General features: G+C 42.9%; 2 protein-coding genes across 3 annotated transcripts in view; one reads left to right on the top strand and one right to left on the bottom strand.

Moving 5' to 3' along the window:
- Window positions 1–761: 761 nt before the first annotated feature.
- COPZ2 (COPI coat complex subunit zeta 2) lies at window positions 762–24183 on the bottom strand. 2 transcript variants are annotated; one of them, XR_009758416.1, is made up of 10 exons: window positions 23912–24183; window positions 20603–20671; window positions 17857–17938; window positions 16581–16672; window positions 15996–16051; window positions 11908–11985; window positions 10614–10665; window positions 10403–10530; window positions 6863–6901; window positions 762–825 (listed from the first exon to the last, which is right to left on the bottom strand). XR_009758416.1 is itself a non-coding variant. In XM_061589677.1 (9 exons), the coding sequence occupies exons 1-9, from the start codon at window positions 24041–24043 to the stop codon at window positions 778–780; spliced, it is 648 nt and encodes a 215-aa protein (XP_061445661.1). In that variant the 5' UTR covers window positions 24044–24182; the 3' UTR covers window positions 762–777. The 2 variants fall into 2 exon arrangements, 1 of the variants encoding a protein (XP_061445661.1); XM_061589677.1 differs by lacking the exon at window positions 10403–10530 and having other exon boundaries at window positions 23912–24182.
- Window positions 23946–24191, top strand: part of NFE2L1 (NFE2 like bZIP transcription factor 1) — a 46666-nt gene continuing 46420 nt past the window's right edge. The window contains exon 1 of the mRNA XM_061589670.1: window positions 23946–24159. The gene's annotated coding sequence lies outside the window, so the exon portion shown is untranslated. The remainder of the gene's footprint in view (window positions 24160–24191) is intronic.

Below are 24191 nucleotides of genomic sequence, written 5' to 3'. Positions count from 1 at the left end.
TCTCTATTGAATGTGGAGTTGGCAACTGTGCTGAGGTGGCTTTTGGCACTACCCAGTTGCCCATTTTTTTCAGAACAATCAACCAGCACATGGAGCCTTTACTTAAAGCAAAGGTTTTACTGTCACATTAACAAACAGGAAACGCTAAGAAAGGATATGATTATCTTGGAGCTGCAATGTCATTTTACCCCAGAAGAGGTCAGACTAGGAAAGTTTAGAGTAGGCTATTTGTAGCAACTGTAAATAAAGGAATCAGGGCAAAAAAAAAGTTAAATGGTAAAACTGCATCTCTCAAATGCTATTACTTAGATTGATAAGCCTGTTTTGATGTTTCATGCTTATCACACTACTGCATTTAGATTAAGCAGGAATGCTCTAGTTGTGGATTTCCTGCATTTGGAAGGGGTTGAACTAGATCAACCTTTCCCAACCTGGTGCCCCCAGATGTTTCTGATGACATCAGCCCCAGGCAGCAGGACCAAAGAGCAGGAATGGTGGGAGTTGGGAATCATCTGAAGGACACCAGCTGGGGGAAGGCTACATTAGATGATTCTATGACTTCTTTTAGAACTCTTTTAGAATTCACACACCCTTTTTTCAAAGTTATACAGATAAGCTCCTGGCAAGTTGGAATTATCCCAAATGGTCAGGGTTATCAGCCAACTTATATCCCTTTCCTCATCATTTTGGGGCAAATGGCAAAGAATCTTAGATAGAGCAATGTGGGAAATTGTAACAAGAAAGCTCTCCAACGCTGTGTCTTTTGTTTCAGGAGTTTTATTTTAATAAGGACCACTTGATTTGTTCTTTGGCAGACTGTAGAACCTATGAACACAGAAGGGAAAAAAGGAGAGAAAGGGAAAAATGAGATCAATTAACTCCTACCTCCCGTGTTTCGCAACAAACTAGGCCAGTGATGGGGACTCTGTAGGCCCTCTAGGTATTGCTGGGACTAAAACCCCCATCACCCCTGAACATGCTAGCTGGGTTAGGGCTGAGGCTGACGGGAGATGGAGTCCAACAACATATGGAGGGGCTACAGCCCATCTCTGCACTAGGCCCATCTATTCCATTAATTCCCAAGCAGCCTCACATCTGCTTCTCCCATCCTCCATTATGGACCATTCTAAAGTAAATCTGAAGGGATCTTTCATCTGTATTTCTTTGCATCTTAACATGTTTATCTTCCTTGGATGGTTAAGAACAAGTCCAGAAAGAAATTAACAGGAACCAAAAGATCACCCAGACCAGATGAGACAGGACCACCCAGTACTGCCAACCCTGCCTCCAGTCATCCTTCTACCAGAAAGTAGTACATTACAGTATATGCCTGGACAACCAATAACTCCAGTAAACAAAAAACACAATGCAGCCATGACTCAACCAGCATTTAATTGCAGCCATGACTCAACCAGATGCTGTGGATCAAGCCTCCTTGTAAATCAGGGCAACCTGTGGCCCTTCAGATATTGCTGGACTGCAACTTCCATTACCCCTATCCATTGGCCATGCTGGCTGGGGCTGATGGAAGCTGGAGTTCACCATCTGGAGGAGCACAGGTTCCCCATAAGTCATGACTTCTGATGTGGAAACTCTTTGTTCAGTTTTGAATGTGTGGCTGCCAACTGTAGTTACACAGAGATGTGGGAAAGGCACTCTGCATGTACTTTGAGGGATGCTGATGTTAGTTATTCTCATGCCATGTGTGCTGCTTCCGTAGGAGATAAAAGCTCTGGGAGCTAAATCCTGATGAAAATCTGGATCAAACTAAGTTCTACTAAAGGAATGAAATTTTGGACGTGCCTCAAGGAGACTAACTAACTGAACAATTATACTGAATGCTAGATTGCAGATGCATCTTTTAGATGAGGAAGAAATGATCACTGAATGCAAAATTAGGATCTGGGACAGTCCCAGGATTTTGTGGAGCCTTGGGCAAAAGGATGTCAAGGACCCCCAACTCTATGTGAGTTGTCCCCATTTAAAAGTGCTTAATGTGGGCTATATCACACCCACAGTAAGCTGATTATCATCAGTAATCAAACATTGGCAACTATAAAGCCAGGCTACCACCAGCTTAACAGATCTGCATAAATACCAAGTCACTACATGTAATGCCTTTTAGTTTCCCAGTATGGACAAAAGGCATGTACTCTATAGAAGGCAATGTGTCCCTTGCTTCCAGCCCCTCTCCAGCCCCCAACTCCAACCTTCCCCCCAGCTATTCTGCTAGAACTATGTAAAGGGTGGTTGTAGTTGCTAGGCAACTAGTGATCCCATGGCACTAGTTATGGAAATTGGTGCAGTTGCCTAAAGCTGCAAGTGTGCCCTATAGTCTAATATAGACTTAAATTGGCTTAATATTCATTCCTTCTTCCTAAGGAACCATGGGAAATGTAGTCCTATGGGGAGGGCTGCAACCCTCTAATGACAAATTCTTAGCATTCTCATCAAACTGCAATTCATGATGGTAAAACTTGCCCCATATGAGTATGTAGGACAGGGCTAAGCTGTAACAAGATAGGTGAATATTTGGCAAAACAGTTGTTCTGCTACAAAATGTATCCCCCCATTTTGGCAATTTTTCGAGAGGGATTGTAGAATGGGGCAAAAATGCCCTTTCATTCCGAGTGAAGGCAGAAAGCATAATAACCCTTTATTTTAATCTGGCTTAGCATTATCACTTTAGCAGTCTGATTAGCTATGCAGTATTTATTTTTTATTTATATATTTCTATACCACTATTTCATTTAAAAAACATCAAAGCAATTTACAACAAATAAAAACCATACCATAAAAGCCATTTTAAAAATACAGTAACAACAAAGGCCAACTACTGCAAAAAAAAAAAAAAATAAGGAGATATCAGTATAATTATGAAGCCTATTCAGTCTGACAGTAATACTTCCTGTCCTCATTCGGATTTGGCTTTGTGAAGCTATCATGTAGCCAAATCTGCTTCCTGCATGACAACTTGATGGCATCACACTACCTACATGATCTCTAATTGGCTGCCATCACAGCTACGGACAGGGAAAACAAGCAAGTTCAAGCAGGCAATGAGCAGCATGCTGAAAAGACGAGCAAGTGAAAACTCCCACCACCAACATCCGTTCACTGTGAAAAAAATGTCACTGACAAACTGAAATTACCTCTAATTAGCATGTCCCTAATATAGTACTGATATTCTGACAAAAATGTTTTGCTTGAGGAGTTGGGGGTAAGAAGGTTGAAGGAAACAGCCATGCATCAGTTAGACTTGGCAAGAGGAGTCACAAGAGAGAAGGCAATGTTCAGGCTGTGAGTAGCCTCAAACATGTCAGACTGGCAAACAAGGTTCAGCTTTCTTTGTGGCATGCTCTTGTATCTTCCCTTCCCCACCCCAGTTTTGGAGACCTTTTGTCAGGGCCCAGAATTGTGAATGTCAACTCATAGGGTTATGTATTATGTTATTGATAGGTGGATTTTTAGGCAATGGGTCTCATTCTATGGAACAGAGCAGCAGGGTTAAAATGGGAGATATTTTTGCTGATGGGGCTAGCAGGAGCCCAACTGAATTTATGTTTTATGTTGCCAACTACTTACTCTAAGCCAGCAGTCAAGAAGAGGCAGTTAGTACGGTGTTAGGAAGACCTGCCAGGGACCCACCCCCTGTCTTCTGGATCTATGCCATCAGGATTAACTTGGAGAAGACTGCCTGTAAGGAGATAGCTAGTAAGATGGGGGATGAGAAATCTTGGGGGAGAGGGTGGAGTAGAGTGTCCATTTTTTAACCTCTGGTTGAACAGTGTCTGGTTATAGGCAGCTTCTTTGCAGGTTGTGGAAAGAGAAAACAATGCAGTGTCTTATTTTGTGCTCTGTATCCTGTATGCAAGCACGCACACACGCGCACACACACACTATGGTCTCTGTGGTCTCATGCTGATGTCATACACACATTCTGCGCAAATCCATGTAGTAGAGTCCCAATGCCATGTTTTTAAAAAGAAGTTTCTGGGCAGACTGGGGACTGAGCCTTTTCCTGTGGCCATTTCCCCAGCAGAGTTTCAAATGCATGTTTACATGGGCAAACATGGAATCATAGAGTTGGAAGGGGCCTTGTAGGCCATTGAGTCCAACCCCCTGCTCACAGCAGGAAATCCACAGCTAGAGCATCTCCCGCAGATAGCTGTCCAGCCTCTGCTTGAAGACATCCAGCGAAGGGGATCCCACCACCTCCCTAGGCAGTCGGTTCCATTGCCGAACTGCCCTTACTGTCAAGAAGTTCCTTCTAATGTCCAATCTGAATTTATGCTCCTGCAACTTAAAACTACTAGACCTAGTCCTACCCTCTGGGGCAGCAGAGAACAAATCTGTACCCTCCTCTATGTGACAGCCCTTCAGGTACTTAAAGAGTGTAATCATGTCGCCCCTCAGCCTTCTCTTCACCAGACTGAACATGCCAAGTTCCTTCAACCTTTCCTCATAAGACTTGTTCTCCATACCGGCTATCATCCTCGTTGCCCTCTTCTGAACCCGCTCTAACTTGTCTATATCTTTCTTAAAATGAGGTGCCCAGAACTGTACGCAGTATTCCAGATGAGGCCTGACCAATGTAGAATATAGTGGGACTATTACTTCCCTCGACCTGGAAACTATTGCTCTGTTTATGCAGCCCAAAACCGCGTTTGCCTTTTTTGCCGCAGCATCACACTGCTGGGTCATGTTCAACTTACGATCCACTACAATTCCAAGGTCCTTCTCACACGCACTACTGCTAAGCTGGGTATTTCCCATCCTGTACCCGTGCATTTTGTTTTTGTGGCCTAAATGCAGAATCCTGCATTTGTCTTTATTGAATGTCATTTTATTAATTTCAGCCCAATTTTCTAGTCTATCCAGGTCCCTTTGGATTTTATTCCTGTCTTCCATTGTGTTAGCTATCCCTCCCAGTTTCGTATCATCCGCAAACTTCATAAGGCTTCCCTCCACCCCATCATCTAAGTCATTGATAAAAATGTTGAAGGGTATCGGCCCCAGGACAGAACCCTGTGGCACTCCACTCGAGACCTCCTTCCAGTCCAAAGCAGAGCCACCGACGACCACTCTTTGAGTACGGTTTTCCAACCAGTTGTGAATCCACCTGACAGTATTTCCATGTAGTCCGCATTTGACTAGTTTGCTAATCAAAAGGTCGTGGGGGACTTTGTCAAACGCCTTGCTGAAATCTAGATAGATGACATCTACAGCATTTCCACCACCTACTAAGCTAGTGACCCGATCAAAAAAAGCGATGAGATTAGTTTGACAGGATTTTTTCTTGACAAACCCATGCTGGCTCCTTCTAATCATAGCATTGTCATCTAGATAGTTGCCAATGGACTCTTTTATTATCCGTTCTAATATCTTTCCCGGTATTGAAGTCAGACTGACCGGCCTGTAATTCCCCGGATCTTCTTTTTTACCTTTTTTAAAGAGCGGGACGATGTTTGCTCGTCTCCAATCCTCCGGCACCTCTCCCGTTCTCCAGGATTTCTCAAAGATGATGGCAAGAGGTTCCGAGAGTACATCCGCAAGTTCCTTCAATACTCTGGGATGCAGTTCATCAGGCCCTGGAGTTTTGAACTCATTTATGTTAACTAGGTATTTCCTGACTATCTCCTTATCAATCTCGAACTGCAGTCCTGACCCCTTACTGAGATTGCTACCGATGAAAGGTTGCACACTGTTCCCTTTTTGGGAGAAAACGGAGGCAATATAGGCGTTGAGCAGTTCTGCTTTTTCCTCGTTATCTGTCAACATTTTGCCATCTTCATTGAGCAGCAGTCCGACCGTTTCCTTGGTCTTTCTCTTGCTTCGAACATATCTGAAAAACCCCTTTTTGTTGTTCCTCGCTTCCCTCGCAAGCCTCAGCTCATTCTGGGTTTTAGCTTTCCTTATGCTATTCCTGCAAGCCCGAGCCGCTCGTCGGTACTCTTCCTTGGTGATGCGTCCTTCCTTCCATTCTTTATACATGCTCTTTTTTACTTTTCTGGGGGGAAGTGTGTATTTCTGTACACAAAAGTGTATAGTATGCTACATACTATAGACCCCATAACTGCTTTTAACACTCATCCTTTGTATTACTAGCAAACTCATTTCTGATTGTGGATTTTTATATAGTTAAAACACCACCATTCATGCACAAGAGGGAGGTAATAGCAGGCTTGGGAACACCTCAAAATTTGCAGAAATACAGAACAACATTTAGGGAAAAAACACTGGGGGGAACCCACGAAGCTCAATGAAGACTAGGGATAGGGTTCGCTGCCTAGTTCCGATCTGCTTGTATTCTGATAGTCCGTTGTTCAATCCCAATCCGCTCTTTTTTGTTTTTGCTTGATTTTGCACTTGCTGATTCGATCCACTGTTTGTTTCTTTTGGCAGCAAAAAAACCCATATAATTTTTAACAAATGCTTATGTAAATCCATGGAAGTTAATGGATAACAGCGATTGTAATTACAAAGATAATTACATAAAATCGGGCAAAAAAAATTGAAGGGAAAAAAAAGCCATGCCGATTACAGCTGCAGCCCGCCACAAGAAACCAATGCCGGTCCAAAGAAACAGCGAACTGTCCGATTTAGTCAAAATCTGGTAGTAAGTCAGATTTAACAGATAATTCTCCTCCATCCCTAATGAGGACTGAACATTCTATAGCCACTAAGCACACTGAGTGTCTGTTTAGGGAGGAAGGGCTGGAATCCTGAAGAGCTGCACTCCACACTGCAACATTTTGTTGCAGGTCCCACTTATCTAACTAACCCACATTATTATGCCACCAGCTGAGACATGAGAGAACCTTTGCATAAGAAAAACTCCAGATGATTTAAGGAGACTCACCTGAGTGACACTGTGTTCTGATATTGAGCTGTCATCCACCTAAAATGGGCAGGGAAAAGGGCAAGAATGTTAACAGAATCTGAGCAGCAAAATGCTAAAGATACAAACAATAAAATTTCATTTAAAAGCATCAGAAGCAAGAAACAAAGCAGTAAGGGCCATTATGACAAAGGTTATGAATAAGATGATGGACACGAGAACCACATTTTTCAGGAAGGGTCACTTGAAGAACTAAGTCAAATGGAATAACAGTGGAATGTCAGAGCTAATTGACAAATTACAAAGAAACAAGTTACCTGGTTATCAGCTTCCTTACTGCAGAACTGGTCAGTAATCCATCAATAATTATTGTAACACACATTTTAAAAATGGATTGGAGTTTTAGGAAATTAGAGATCCATATACATTTGTTCCTTGTAAAACGGTGGCAAGCAGTTATATAATTTGTCCATGGTAAAATGGAGGAAAGCATGACTAAAGCTAGGATATATATATAGAACAAGCCTTGTTGAAGAATCAGCATGGGTTCTACAAAGTGAAGTCATGCTTCACCAACCTTTCAGAATTCAGAGTGTTAACTAACATGTAGATGTGGTGATCCAGTAATCAGATTTTTTAAAGTCAAATGGCAGAACTATCCTGTGGGGTGGGAGAGGGAGAATCTGAGCTGAAGAAACCCACATATCAACAGCCTTGCCATTCTTGCACTGGTCAGGACGGAAGGTGGGTGGAGACTGGAGAGAAGTAAACATGAATAAGTAAGGCAGTTTTTGCCTGATCCACTCCCCTTTTGCTATCACCACCACTAGAAGAGCAGCAAGGGCAGCAGGAGTTTCTGTGTCTGCAATTGGGAGGCGTGTGAGGGCAGACCTCCTTTGCAGGCAGAAAGGGAGATCTGCTCTATCCTAAGGCCCCTTGAATGCTCTCCCAGGGACCATAAGATTGTATCTTAAGAAAACTCAGGGCCAAACTAAATGCAGTGCCATTCAGACAATCAACAATTGTGTGAATTTTTTAACTCCTCCCCCCACAATCTGGATTGAGCTCCTGGTACAGAGAGGAGGGTTAATGTAGGCTTTAACCGTTTGCTCCCTTCTGCAGTCCGGATCCAGATCGAATACCTCACACCTGTTCTTTGCACTGAAAAAAAAAGGCTCCCATTGGCATGAATATGAACTTCCCCAATATAAATAGTAAGTGTAGCCCCCCCATTCCCAGACCAGGTTCCTGATCTGAATTAGGCCTTGTGCATATGCCACTTACTTTTAAAAAGCCATTCACACAATTAGTAATTGTGTGAATGATGTCTTGTTTACTTTGGTCCTTAGCAGCTGTCAGATAATATAGAAAGGTCCTCTTACAGACCAGCAACTTATTAAACAACAGGGAGAAGGGAGTAATAAACGGTTTTCACACTGGAGGGAAGAAATGTAGTTCTCCCATCTGTTCTGGGATTGGGAATAATGCTATTTAACTTTCTTAACTGATCTGGAATTGGGAGGAAGCAGTGAGATGGTCAAAATTTGCAGACAACCCCAAATAATTCAGGATGGTGGAATCCCAAGCAGACAAATAGTGAAGCACTCCTCAAATTGACAACATGGCAAATAATATTCAATGCACATCTAAAGAAGTGCACGTTGGACCTCATTGCCTAATTATTCTCTCTCCAGCAGCAAGGAAGGAGCAAGCAGGCAGCTGGGGGCATTGAGAGAGGGTAGGTAGGTGGCTTTTAGCTCATAGAGCACATATTTTGTTTCAGCTTCAGTCCCCAGCATCTCTGGTAGGAGAATCCTACCTGAAATCCAGGGGAGCCACTGTCATTCAGTATAGACCAGTGTTCTTCAATCTTGGGTCCCCAGATGTTATTAGACAACAGCTCCCATCATCCACAGCCACCTTAGTTAATGGCCAGGGATGATGGCAGCTGTAGTCCAAAACCATTTGGGGACCCAAGGTTGAAGAACACTGAACCAGATGGACCAATGGTCAGACTTTGTTTAAGGCTCCCAATGTTCCTAAGTTTTTTTAGCTTTCCTTGGGCCTGCTAGCAGGTATAGTCATCAGGGAACTTTTCACCACATGGAATCTTGGGCTCCAATGTGAAATAGGCCACAAACACATGGGTCACTTCCACAGCTACTGTTGTTGGGTAGAGTGCATACTGGAATAGTTCTGCAAGAGCTCTTAAGGACTGGAAGTATGGCTACTGTTTTAACACTCCTATCCACCATCACAGAAAGAAAACCACATGGATATCAGTCATATTTAACACCAAGTGCACAGTTAGTCATGGGCAGGGGATTCACACAATAACCACCCAGTTGTTGGGTTTTTGTTTTTCTTTAAAAAAAATATGCAACAGGCTCATGCCAGCCTTAAACAAACCTTCAAAGCAAACCCATAATTGGGGAGAGTTTCTGCATATTCTGCAGAAATGGAAACATTGTTTGCAATGTTGTAACTGGCTCTTCAGTCTTCTCTTTTAAAACAGCCACCTGCATATCATGCTTGGAAACCTACACAGACCACATCACATCATGCCAGACACACACATGCTGCATATATTTTAGGATTGACCCATGCTATAAGTGATCCATGCCACTTATTCCAAATAATTTTAGTTTAAGTTATAGCCCACCCCATCTTCATGGTGTGGGATGAGTACAAAAGCAACCCTTTCACAGCAGAAGTTTATAAAATGTAATAAAATTACACCATCCTTTCTTCACTGAATTGTGAGCCCCTCACAACTGCTTCAGAAAGTTGTTCAGGCTTTACATTAGTGAGTCTGGAGTGGAACATGCCTATAATCCTGATATTTCACTATTTGTTTCTTCAAGCATTTTTAGAGAATTAATTCAATTAAGTGTTGGTCATTTGTTCAGTATTTTATAATTTTATGATGTTTTAATTATTTTATTGTTCACTGCCATTTTTTTAAGGAGTTGGCAGTTTAGAAATACTCGTATAAAATCAGTAAAACAAAATTCCATTATTGGATTGTGGGGAAGCAGCCACTGAAAATACAACTTTTGGGGTGCCCTATGCCAAATTCAATCTCCATCCCATTTTCTTGGCTACTTTCCCCCCTCAGCTTTCCACTGCTCTCCACAGCTATTCCCTTTCTGCCAAAAATGTACAGCCTCATAGAACTATTGTGTACGAATGTGTTTCTAACAATCATCACTCAATGTGATCTGGCCAGAGATATGTGGGTGCTCTGGAAGAATACTCACACAAGATCTATAGCACTGGAGTGGGGACGAATCCCCTGGCCTAAATGGTACCCTGAGATCAAAATGTACAGGGGTTTATGGTATCTGGGCTTTCTTGTAATTGAACCTCCCTCCCATTCCCACACCCTAGTTTTAGCCACAGCCCCAAAGGGGTCTAGAGGTGTAGAAGAGGCAGACAGCAACAAAGGACAGGGAATCTTCCCAGACAATTTTGAATGGGGGATAAAGTGAGCACGATGATTTTAACCCAGCCAGCTGCCATGCTGCATTAGAGCAACATGCTTAGAAGGAAAAGTCTTACTCCTGTATCCTGTTTCTGAGAACACTTCAGTATTTGTAGAACCTCTCAGGCAAAATATCACTGTGCTCAGAGTTACCCGTGATGTAATCAAAGAGAACAAAGCCATAAGCTGCAGGCTCTGGCACTGTCTGAGGTGGAAAGAGATTCAGGTAGATGAGCAGGTAGATGAAGTGCAAAGATGATAGTTACAAAAGAAAGAAAGACCACTCACCCTAAAATTCAACTTCTGGATGACTTGCTGGGGATCACTTTCCAGAATCACACTATAATTTGAAAAGAGAGAGCAATGTAATATCTTGGGGAGATTTAGATCTTTGTCTTTGGCAATGGACATAACTAGAAAGCAACTTAAGGGCTTCCAGAATATTCTCCCCGCCCACCCCCAGCCAGCTTTTAAGCTCAATAACTATGTTGTTGTTATGCAGCTGTTGCATGGAACTCACAAGTCCTCCTTCAGGGACATGATTCTGCAGCAGAGAAATTGCATTTTCCAGTAGTGATCAAAATGCCAACATTTTGTTCTCATGCAGTGCCTTTATTTTAAGAAACGGTTTATTCAATTTTGGCCATGGCTGTAAAAATGTTCCAAGCACCTGTTGGCCAGTGTCAGTGCCATCATACATGATGAACACCACGATGGCACTCCTCATGCCATTTGGTGACATTTATATGTGTTTTTAAAAGTCCTATTCTTGTTTGACATCCAGTCTCTCCCTGGTTATACCATAAGGCATGAGAGCAGTTATGGAATCCTTTAAAAATAAAAGCAGTAACTCTCATAAAGTTCCCTCACAGTGGCAACAGTGTCTTGGTATTTTGTGAACCCTTTTCATTTCTTTTTTCCTCAAGCGAGCAATTCATCAACTGCAATTCTGCACTTTGAAAAAGGAGAAATTTCCTTTACTTGAGAGTCTCCTCAATATTTCAAAAAGCAGGAGGCAACACATTTAATGACTTGTTTTTAAAACATGAATTAACATTTTAAGTTGGATTCCTTAAATCTCTAGGATGTTTGAATCTCAGTGAGTTTGATGAGCTGCGGCAGATACTTTTAAAACCAGATTTAAAATTGAGGGTGACACGAGCCATTCTGCAGAGAGCTGCTAAATTCACTCTTCAGTGGAAAGGAATCTGGAGCAATGCTGGTCTATAATGATTTGAACAATTTCATCTAAGTCAGTGGTTTAATCTGTGATAAAGATCTCTCTCTCTCAATCTGCTTAACAAGAAAAAATGGAAATGGACTGCTTTCAAGTCGATTCCAACTTATGGCGACCCTATGAATAGAGTTTTCATGGTAAGCAGTATTCAGAGGGGGTTTGCCTTTGCCTTCCTCTGAGGCTGAGAGGCACTGATTGGCCCAAGGTCACCCAGTGAGCTTTATGGTTGTGTGGGATTCAAGCCCTGGTCTCCCAGGTCGTAGTCCAACACCTTAACCACTATGCCACACTGACTCTCATTTAACATCAAGTTGTCCCTTTTCTCCCCTTCCACATAAATCTCACCCGCCATCAACGATCTCATCCACTACAAGAAACACCCCATCCATGTTCTCCATCAGGGTTCGCTTCTCCATGTTTTTTCTAGATGCAAGACAAGATGAGACAGCTATTAGCACCAGGGACACTACCAGATTTAAACTGGTTTATGAATCTGTTCTGCGATGGTCAGGCCACATCTGGAGTACCGTGTCCAGTTTTGGGTGCTACATTTTAAGAAGGAAATTGACAAGCTGGAGTTTGTCTGGTGGGGAGGAACTAGGATGGTGAGTGGTCTGGAAACTATGAGGAATGGTTCAAACAGCTGTGTATGTTTAAACTGGGAAAGAAGATTAAAGGGGAGACATGATGGCTGTCTTCAAATATCTGAAGAGCTGTTACACAGAAAATGAAGCAGAACTGAGTTCTCCGTTATTCCAGACGGCAAGAATAGAATCAATGGGTGGAAACTACAGGGAATTAAATTTTAGCTAAACATTAGGAGAAATGTCCTAATGATTAGAGTTGTTCAGCAGTGGAACAGACCACCTTGAAAGGTAGTAGGCTTTCCTACACTGGATCTGTTTAAGCAGACGCTTGACGATCATCTGTCATGGATACAGTAGTTGTATCCTGTATTTCAGATGTAGAGCTGGGGGCTGGACTGGATGACCTCCTAGGTACCTTCCAACTCATGATTCTAAGAGTCGATTCTTCTTCCATGGGGACTCTGGCAACTGTAGTTTTACGAGGGATGGGATGGGGTTAGGGATCTCTAATAGAGAATTCTCAGCACATCACTAAACTTCAGTTCCCAGGATTCTTTGTGAAAAATCATGATGACAATTATACTGATATAAATTTGTAGTGTAGATCCACCCCAGAAGAAATCATTATACAGCCACGAGAAAGGCTGTATACTATAGCCAGCATGGATTTTTCACATTCTGCAATGTTAAATTGAAAATACCCCCATGCCATTCTGATGCTTCCCATAAGCTCATTTCAAAACAAAACCTTACAAAACTTATAGGCCTGAACTCAGAGATGCTTGCTTAACAACCCTCTAACATTTCATGGTGATACACAAAACAGTCAGAGAGAATCAAGAATTCAAAGTGTAAACAGAGAGAGAAAACAGACCCCTATTGGATTTTTTTGTCAGTGTACTCATAATTTGTTGAAATTAAAAATAAGCCATGCTCACAGAGTACCTGTAATTTATAAGTGACCTTGCCCCATACTCTGACCTTCATCTTCTGCAGTTTAAAAGTTAAACAAATACCTAGCTGATTTTTAATTAATTTAAGAAATTTAACATTAAAGTCAATGATAAGGCTGGGCATGCTCAGTAAGAACCGACTCAGTGTTCTAAAAGCCAGACTCACAGCTGCTTGGCTTGGCTAATCAGGGGGCCACACCTATGCCAGACCTTTATTTCACTTTAGATAGTCATGGCTTTCCCCCAAAATCCTGGGTAGTGTGAAGGGTGCTTAAGGGAGACTCCTATTCCCTTGACAGAGCTCCATTGACCAGAGTGGTTTAATAGTCATCTGCTCTGATTGAAGCTCTGTGAGGAAAACAGGGCATCTCCTAGCAACTCTCAGCACCTTTCACTAACTACACTTCCCAGGATACTTTGGGAGAAGCCATGACTGCCTAAAGTGAATTAATGGTCTGGTGTGGATGTGGCCAGGAACAGCTTTGGTTTAAATTTGGGTGGGAGGCTACATGTGCCTGCTGTAGAATAAAAAGGTGGGGGGAAAGCTGAAAAGAAATGATACTGTTCACAATGTTTTCCTTTTGGAAAGGGAAGGGGATTCCCCTCTGCCCAGTGCCCACCCACCCAATCTCCTCCCCTCCCCGTCCCCTCCCTCTCCCTGCCCTCCCTGCCCCTCCCCCGGTCAGTTTCACCTATCCTAGGCATGATTGCACAGAAGTAAATCCCACTGAATTCAAAAAGCATACAGATGAACAAACCTGATCTCCCCTCCTCTTCCCTCCCTCTTGCCCCTTCCCTCCCTCCCATTGCTCCTCCCCCACCCCCTTCCAATCCCCTCCTTCTCCTCTCCCCTCCTCCTCTCCTATGGTCAGTTTTACCTATCTTAAGCATGACTACATGGGAGTAAATCCCACTGACTTCACTAAACATGCAAATGATCAAACCTGCCCTCCCCTTCTCCTCCCTCCCATCACCTCCCTTTTGCCCCTTGCCTCCCCTCCCATGCCCCTCCCACTCCCCTTCCAATGCCCTCCTTCCCTTCCCCTCCCCTCTCTTCTCTTCCCTCCCCCTCCCCCATGGTCAGTTTTACCTATCTTAAGCATGATTGCATGGGAGTAAATCCCATTGAACTCAATAAGCATGCAGATGATCAGACCTGCCTTCCCCTCTCCTCTCCCTTCCTCCTCCCTTCTCCCTCCCCTCTTCCTTCTTCCTCCTCCCTTGCCCATTCCAGCCCTCCCTCCCTTCCCCCCCATGGTGTTTTACATATGCTAAGCATGATTGCACGGGAATAATTCCCACTGAACTCAATCAGCATGCAAATGATCAAACCTGCCCTCCTCCTCCCCTCCCCATCTCCTGTGGTCAGTTTCCCCTATCCTAAGCATGATTGCAGGGGAGTAAATCCCAGTGAACTCAATAAGCATGCAAATGATCTATTCATTCTCAGCAAACTTGCACAGGATCCCATTTCTTATCTCCTGGATTAAAAAGCAGAGTAATTCACTAATAGGCAAAAAAACCTTGCAGTTTAAGAACGTAGCTATAGACAATAGATACTTTTACTGTATCAAATTTTAAAAAGCAAGGAAATTGGGCAGCTACAGTGAATGCACCAGGGGAGCAGGAGACCTGACCTCCTCTGAGATATTGTACTGCCCTACAAAGTTGTCAAAATGCAAACACAATTTGGTTTGGTCTTTCACAGTCCAATCCACTTCCTGTGTAGCTTGGAAGAATTTGGTAACATGTGCCTCTGAGCATTTGGCGAGTGGCTATAGGTACATTCTTAAACAGCAAGTTTTTTTTGCCTATTAGTGAATCAGTTTCTTGTTTTGTTAAAAAATCCTTTGATGAGAAAGTTACTACACTGAAGCACAAAAGAACTAATATCAATAGGCAGGGAGTACCATAGACAGGTGACTCTACACTAAAAGATCAGTTCCTCACAAGTGCAGAACAAACATTATGCAGCACTTCTAAAAGTGCCAGTTCCACAGATCAACATCACTGAGTGGGTAGATATGAGGTAAGGCAATCCTTCAAAATGTGGTAAGCCAACCCTGCTGCATTGGGAGCGGGGGCTCTTGCTGGTTCTGTTGAGTTGGGGCCTTGGGCAGCTTCCCCAAAGTCATGTCTTGAAATTACCACTGTTTTGATGGCTTTGTGGTAGCTTCCAGTTAGAAATTAGGCTGCTCTGGTGATGGTGGGGGCACCTCAGGATTGGGTTCTGTTGTCTAGATTTTTCTAGCCTAGGGAGATTGCAAGGTTTCTATGAATTGCCATTCTCAGGTGATTATACATGAGGGCTGTATCTCATCCTTTAATGGTCAATCAGGATTCACAGGGTGGCTTACAACAGAGTATATAAAAATTACAAAATGAGAACAATTTTTAAAAGCACAAAAAAACCTCCATTCAAGAGAAACTCCCAGTAGCTTAGAAGCATTAAAATATTTAAAATTAGCAAAAGCTAATAAAAAGGATGTGGTGCCAAACTGATAACAAAATGGATGCTATGCAAGGCTCCCTAATGGAGGTATTCCATAGGCAGGGTGCTACCACTGAAAAGGCTCTGTCCTTTGTTCTCACCAGCTTTACATTTGATGGTAGGGGCACCCAGAGAACAGCTTCAGACGTAGATCTGAATTCACCAGTGGACTGATATTTGGGGAAACAGTCCAGCATATACACTGGGTATCAATGGAAGCACTTTGGGAATGAAATTATGGACAGACATCCTACCTTTGGGCAACAGGTCAGAATGATTATTTTTTGTCCCTCCTATTTTGTGATTTTAGATTTGGGTGAAAAAGTCCATCCCTGGCCTAGTCAGTTGGCAAAACACTGGACGTAGAAGGAAGTAATTGTTCTCATTAACAATGGTACTTACTGCAACATGTGGTTGAGTGATTCAAAGAGACAGGTGAGAACTGACATCAGCATCAGCTAGGAAAAAAGTGGGGCCAAGAAAGGAAGACTCACATCAAGAAAAACAAAATGAAGTGCTCTTCCACTACTGCTAAACATGCACTTCTTCCTCACCACATGCTAGGAAACATACGGAATAGACAAGAGATGGGTTGCTTCCACCCAAGGCCCCAAAGCTTTGCTGAGACTTTGCTCTTCTAAAATCAGCTGTGAACAGAATCATAACAGCGATTCCACACAACACGTGATACAGTATCTTTATTTATCAATGTGACAACTTTCTGTAATCTTTACTCAAAAGTTCTGCTCAGCAAAGGTCACCTGAAACTTTCTTCAGAACCTCCCTCTATGTGGCTTTTACCTCTAACGGCTTCCTGTTCAAAACAGCAGTGGCATTGGAAGGAGGAAGAGTGTGTGAAGGGCAAACAGGAATGAAATGCAACAAAACACAAAATAAGAAGTATAAGGAAATCTTCATGGCGGCATCTGTTTCTGTTTAGCTCATTTTCCTGCAGGCTAATTAACAGTTCTTGAAGGAAATGTTTACCTCATTTTCATGGGGACTTCCCACTACATAAAAGAAAAGATCAATGCTGCTTTTATAGACAATGGTCAGTCCTTCCAAGAAAGCAATCTCACCTAAGGAAAATAAAAATAGAGAATTTTTAGGGGGAACCTTGCAACTCCATCAGGCCCTGCCTCACTTGCTTGTGGTTGCCAGGCTGGGAACCACGTCTGATAAGATTTCTGATTCAGCCCTACCCATGCTGCAATTTGTAAATGGGTGGAGCTAGAATGAGCCAGGTCTTTTCTGATTGGCTGTATCTGATTGGGATGGGGGGAGTTGCCTTTAGACGTCAGAACTGAAGGTCTGGGTTGACCATCCTGTTTTAACTTGGCTGCACCCAGTCTATCTTCAGCACAGCTCAGGACAGCACAGCAACTCTGCCGCTCTGGGCTCCTACTGGGAGAAAGGGCGGGATATAAATCTAATTAATTAATAAATAAAGATAGATAGATAGATAGAAAGAAAGAGGGACTGCGGGCCAGAGAGAGGCCCATTACCCTTTGGCTGCAGGTTCTGTTGGCAAGGCAAAAACAAAACCATCTCCAGCTTGCATAGGTTTTCAGCAGTTAGACAGTACAGGACCTGTGCTTGGTATACCATTTTCTAAGCAATAGATTAAAAAATTGTCTGCCTATGACCCTCCAGATCAACATTTATACCAGTGTTTCACGAATGATGGGGCATGCACGCCCCTGGGAGGTGTATGAAGATCTTGGGGGGGGGTGTTTCTAAAAATATGTATAATATATAACTACTTTGATTCATTTTTATGATTAAGCACCAATTTTTATTTATTTATTTCAATCATTTTGAAAATTAAAATAAAATAATTAGGGAAACCAAGTTTGAAGGCAGATGTGGGATTTTTATGTTAGTCGAAACGGAAGCATGGGTTGGAAAAAGGCTGGGAAACACTGGTTTATACAGCAGTACCTATCTGAAATTCAAACCACTGGAGGGGATTTGTCTAGGGGTAAATATGTCTTTTGACCAGCAGCTAAATTTATTTTGGAAATGAAGGCCAAATTCACCCCACACTTTCCATCACTTATATCAGAACTGCTGGTCCACCCCTCACTGCCAGTGCCTGCTCCTTTGCCACTCTGAGTGCCCTTTTCACTCCTGGCTGCTGGAAACATATTTTTCTGGCAAGGGAAGGAGAAGAGGAAAGCTAGGGTGGGATGGCAGGTGGTACCACCCTGCAGGCCAGATTACAGGCTGCCACTTGCTGATCTATATCTGACCACATACTCACTGTCAGTCTTGTGGGTTTTGTTGAAGACATTTCTCTCAAAGCTCTTCTGTTCTTTCATAGATGGAAACATGTCGTCATAATACTGTGGACAGCCAAAACAAGAGGCTTAAAACAAGGATGAGGCAGCACAGGAGTGGGAAATAGTTTACAAATAAGAATAAACTTTATCCAAACCTTAGATATGGGATGGTGAACCTGTGGTCCTCCAGATGTTGAGGAACTACAAATTCTGACATTCCTGATTGTGGGGCATGGGGGCTGGGGCTAATGGGAGTTGGAGTCCCAACAACATTCATGCTCACTGAAGCTGAAAATGTGAAACTTGGTAAAAATCTGCTGAAAACAGTATTCCTGACGTAGCAGCGGCCATGATAGCAAAATGGAACTTCCATGTTCAGAAGCAATCTATCTCCAGATGCTGGGGATACACAAAAAGAGCAGGCCATCAACTTCATGCCCTAATTGTGAGCACTCAGAGGCCTTAAACTGGTTATTAGTGGAAGCAAAATGCTATGGTGTTGTATGTGTGTGTGTGAGAGAGAATGAATTGATGTGTGTGTGTGTGTGTGTGTGTGTGAGTGAGAGAGAGGGGGGGAGGAGAAGAGTGTGGGGTGGTGATGATCTTAAGATCATCCGATGAACCCTTGGTCTGATCCAATGAGACAGTCCTTACATTCTCATCTTCTAGCATTTCAAAATGCATATACAAGTGGTGAGATAGGGGAAGGTATGTGTTTGCCTTATAATTGCATAACCATAGGTTTGAGTTTTTCTCCATCACTACTTATAGTCAAACTAAATGTTCCATGTTTTGACTTCCTTGAGAAGGGAATGTAGCTCAGTGGCAGAGCACCTTTTTTGCATGCAGAGAATTCCAAGTCCAAATGATTGGGCAGCAGGTAATAGATTGGCTTGAAACCCAGGAGAGCTCCTGCCAGCCAGAACAGGCAATATTTGGCTAAATGAACAAACAGGCCCTCTTCAGATATTCGGTAATGAGCACATGAAGAGATTTCTGATAATGTGCAAGCTAATCCTACTGCCTCTGTAGTGAAGAGTCACTAGTGTCCCTTGAATTTGGTGAGAGATGCTGCTAAAAATGTGCTCCTAAGGAAGGGCTTGTTCCAAAATGTGTTGGGTCTGGAATAAATCTTATTTCATGCACCTAGTTCCCTGCCACTACTTATTTTTGACTGCCAGCGATGTTCCAGTTTTGTGGCTTGTTGTTAGTCCCATCCTTAGACATGCTCACGTGCATTGGATGTGCCCCTCGCTCAATGCATTATTGGTGTCTGAAGCCCCCCCCCACATGTATGTGTAAAGGCTCCCTCAACGGGGAGGAGAATCAAAGTCTGATCTGATCTAAGGCAGCTTCCTATACTCAGTTTTCTACATAACCAGTGTTACAGACCAAACCTATGTATGTTTACACAAAAGTAGGTCCAATTGTGTTCAATGGGCTTAATATTTAGGATTACAGCAGGACTTACATTTGAGTAAGTATGCATAGGGTTGCACAACAAGATGGCTAGATGCTGAGTACACTATCATATCTCAAAAGAAGCAGTTGTTTATATATGATCTGAGAGCAATTCTGACCTCATGTCCAAAACTGTATAGTAAAACAGGAGAAGATACAAAAAAAAGGTGACTAACTGGTTACCTTCCTTACAAAAAAGGTTTGAACAACTGGGTCTTCTTTAGTACAAAAAAAGGGCAGCTGATGCTGCTGTAACATACAGCAGAGTTTTATGAAAACTTAAGTGTTGCAGAGTGAACATAAATGGGTATAAATGAGGGATAGGGAATGTGAGCCTCCAGTATGGCCAATGATCAGGAATGATGGGAGCTGTAGTCCAACAACAACTGGAGCACCACAGGTTCCTAATCTCTGGCGTAAGTGATGAATAGAAAGGGGAAATGATTGCCTGTCAGAACACAAAAAAGTAGAGTCACTGGTTGAAATTTGATGGGAGTACATTTAAGAGAAAAGGAAGATATTCCTGTAATATGAAGAATCAACAGATGGAACGCATTAAACTCAAAATATGCTTGGTTCCAAATTCTGCAGGTGTGGGAACCTTTGGCCCTCAGATGTTGCTGAGCTACAACTCCCATCATCCTTGGCCATCAGCCATGCTTGCTTGGGCTAATAAGAGATGTAGTTCAGCAACATCTAGAGGACCAAAGGTTCCCCACACCTGAAGAAGTGAAAGCAGCTTCTAAAAAAGATTGATAGCTACATGGGGGACCAGTATAGTAGGGGCTACTAGCCATGGTACAAGGATCTCTTGCTGACTACCTAATGCTGGGAGTTAACAATGGAAGATGGATGTTGCCCTCCTTGTGTTCTCCCCAAGGAATCTGGTTGGCTGCTGTTTGGCAATTCTTAATTTCTTGGATAGGATCAACAGACACACTCTGATTTATCCAGAGAATGGTCTGAGGGCATCTGTTGCTATTACCTGGTTCAAATTAAGCAGATCTATGGATATGAGATTAGCTGGGAACCTTCGGTAAGTTGCTCTGACTTTCACAAAAGACAAGGAGATCTATATCTATATCTCCTGCTGGGAGGAAGGGCAGGATATAAATTAAATAATAAATAAATATATTCTGTTAGTGTTTGACTGTCACTGTGGAATGGACCCCAAGAAGGAAACTCTATAGTCCCCACCTGAAATTCTACCTGATGTGTTACCAGAGTGGAAGTGGGATTTAAACAAAATTGTTGGAGGTTACCTGCCTTGGCCAGAAGTCGCTGCCCAAAGCTGTCCAAGATGAAAATTGCCTTGACAGTATAAAGGGATGGTTCCTAGGATCAAAATGAATTTGGGTGTTTGTTTTTAGGAGCACGGTTAAGAATGTACAAAAAAAGGCAGAATTTTTAAAGTGAGATATATGGAATGTTCCATTTATACACACTTCATCTGTTTAATCTCCATGCAACAGACACACCTGATACTTTTGTTTGTACTACCACCCCCAACCCCCCACCATTTCTATACATCATGCAGTTAGCATATCTAATCTATACATATAAATACCTAAATCTAAGAACTATTTTTTGCTAAAAAGCAGCGGTATTTTAAAAAATAAACAAATATTTATATGGCACCATCAATATACACAGAACTTAACAGAGAAATATAAGTTAAAAAGGACCCTACCCCCAAGGAGCTTACAGTCTAACAGAGCAATCCAATTTAGGGGAAACTGGCGTAAATTGTGCTGGAGCAAGAGAAGCTGACCTAAAGTTCCACCATATCCAATTGTCATTCAGGAGCCTCTGGGCTGGCTGCACGCTGGCTCAGCCAGAGCTGCGTGGAAGGACCAGAAGATAAAAGCCTGTTCTCCCAAATACCCCTACCAGGAATTGACTTCTATTGCAATTATTTTCTTAGACCAACCTTTTTCCCAGTGTAACTTTTGCCTGGGTTAGGACCTGCAGAAGTGCTCCAAACAGCAGTTGGATGTGGCCTAAGTCCCCTCACCTCGGTCCCTCCCCTGACACAGCCCCAAACACCCATTTTTTAGGCCTTACATCAGTTTGTGCTGCCTCCACTTGAGCTGGTCTCAGCTGGGTCCCATCTGGCTCAGCTGGAGATCCATCACATCCAACTCCCTTCAGCCTGGCATAAATGCAAAGTGGGTTGCTCCCTAAAGGTGTGTTGATTCTCCCAACAATATGGATTCTTTTCACTCTGTCTGGTGCTGCACTTCTTTCATTTGTAATTTTAGCCAATTTATTTCAGGGCATCCATTAAATATGTGTTGGATGTGCTTTAAATGTATGGTATGGATTTACCCTCTGTCCTAACATGCTTGTGTCACTGGTGTTTCCCTAAACCAGGCCTACATCCACAAAAACAAACAAAGCCCACTACCACCAGCCGTATATTGTGGCCTACCAAATGCTTCACAACTCTTGTTTTTGCATTCCCAAATAGGACATGGTACTTCTCTCTCTGCCCTGCCAGTCTTTGGATTTGCTCTACAGAACTCATTTGAGATAAATGGTTGGGACTAACTTGTTTACCTAGGACTGCTTATTGCTACCACTTCATGGTAGTTTCTTAGGTTCCTCACATTCTTCATGGCAGAACGTGCCATGGGGGTGTCTCCCTCTAAACCTCTGGGTCCAACCTTGCCTAGCACCCACCCGTGTATTGTTTCTCCAAATTTGTCTATTGAGCATCCTCTGTTGCCTGTTGCTGGCTGCAGAATACTGGCTCCCCTTGTCCTAGGTTTCCTTTCCCTGGGGTCTCTCCCTTCTTTCCCAATATGGTTTCTAGGGGATCCCAAGAAACTAATTCTGAGTGTCACCTTCTGAACTTTGCATGCCTGAGGATGCTGCATTAGTTCTTTCCATGGATAAAACAACTTCAGATCTCTCCACTTCTCTGTGTAACATAATCCCACTGGAAGTATTATCTTTCCAGCTTTGCTGACTTCAGAAACCCAGGATATTCCTCCTTTTCCCCCAAGGTCTCTTGACTCTCAGTCTTTTCTGAGACATTTCCCTGGTGGGCTGTCCACCTAGACTTTACTATCCAAGACAGGGATGGGGAACCTGTGGCCCTCCAGATAATAATTATATGAGATACATATTTTAGGACCCACCCTATTCTTTAGATTGTAATTTATTTTAAACAATGTTAATGTTGTATTTTAAATTTTTGTGTCCTACTCTGGGACCTTAGGGTGAAGGGTGGGTAATAAGTCAATAATAATAATAATAATAATAATAATAATAATAATAATAATAATAATAATAATAATAATAATAATAATAATAATAATAATAATAATAATAAAAAGTTGCTGTTGGATTCCAATTCCCATCAGCCCCAGCCAGCATGGCCAATAGTCAGAGATGCTGGGAGTTGTAGACCAACAATATCTGGAGGACCCTAGTTTCCCCATAAGATTTCCTGATACATATATCTTAAGTCAAACAAAAAGTAAAGGTAGCTGTTTTGGCCCCTAAGAAAAATCCAAAATCCATATACTTTTATTAGATCAACCTATTAGGCATTTTTTGTTTCCTTCCCCTCCTCTGCCTTTTTTACCATTCTACCCTGATGAAGAGTTCTGGAGAACTCAAATGCTTAAACACTGTTTTGTTATATTTTAGTTAGCCTAATAAAAGATATATGGATTTGGGAATATATATCTTTAAGTAACTTCCACACCTCATCTGCGGCATAATCCTTTCTGAAAATCTCTTTCAGATGTTTGGTTCCCCTTGGAGCACACTCATTTTAGATATTGCTTCTTTAACTTTGGCCTAATGAGATTGTAAACATGTGCCCACACAGCATAACCATTTAGCCTGCACATAGTAGGTCATGTGATGGGGGAACTCCATGCGGGGACTCCCACATGAAAAATAAATCTACCTACCTACACTACACAGACAACTAGCCTATCAGGGAGAAAGTTAGGCAAGGCTATGTTACAACCTTTCTCCCTAAGGTCTAATTTTCTGCATACATGGAGTTTGAGTTTAAGGAAACATTCCATCATATGAGTCCCCAGCGTGGTACCGTTTACCACCTTAGGGAGAACTAGGCCTTTGTCGAGGACACTATGTCCTGTAAGTATCCTTCTTAGGAAGATGTTTGCTCTTAACGCGTCTTCCACACACACGCATCACCTTTTCCTCTGATGCGCAAGGCACTTCGGAGCTGAGGATAAAGTTTAGAAAATGAACTTTGAACCCCGTTTGTAGGACGTTTCTGGTTGTGCACGCATTCGCTGTGGTGGCGGATTCTCCCCCACCCCTTGGCACCCCCTTCCAAAGCCTGTCCAACACATTTTACTGCCTAAGGCACAACAGCAAACGGGGAGCCCCCCCCCCTCGAGTCAAGATTTAGAGTACCTTTTGCTATCTGAGGCAGACAATTCCACAAATGTTTGAGAGCAAACATACAAGAATGAATTAAATAACTAACCAATCGCTGCCCTTTTCATGACAGCCCAAATGCTTGAGGCGGCTGCCGTACTCTGCCCAATAACAAGGCCAGCTTCGGCCCCTTCCCCACTCTCATACCAGCATCAACCCCGCGGGGATTTCCATGGGTCCAGACAGCACTCCGGCGGCGCGATCCCCGCCTCCGCCTCGTCCCCTTGCAGCGCCCCCGAGGTGGTCGTGCTGACGTGGCCGGGCCTCTGCCTTTTGCATCTCGGATCTCTCAGCGGCCGAGCTGAGCTCCGGCCGAGCTGGGCTGCTCCGCCCCACTCAAGCATTGGGTGGGCTGCAATATTCTCCCTCCCTACTCCGCTCCCAGTAAATATAATGTAAGGATCACTCCTAAAAAATGGCCACGCAT

The sequence above is a fragment of the Rhineura floridana genome, chromosome 11 (assembly GCF_030035675.1).
Source record: "Rhineura floridana isolate rRhiFlo1 chromosome 11, rRhiFlo1.hap2, whole genome shotgun sequence".
Classification (NCBI taxonomy): domain Eukaryota; kingdom Metazoa; phylum Chordata; class Lepidosauria; order Squamata; family Rhineuridae; genus Rhineura; species Rhineura floridana.
This window is presented reverse-complemented; position numbering and strand designations above follow the sequence as displayed.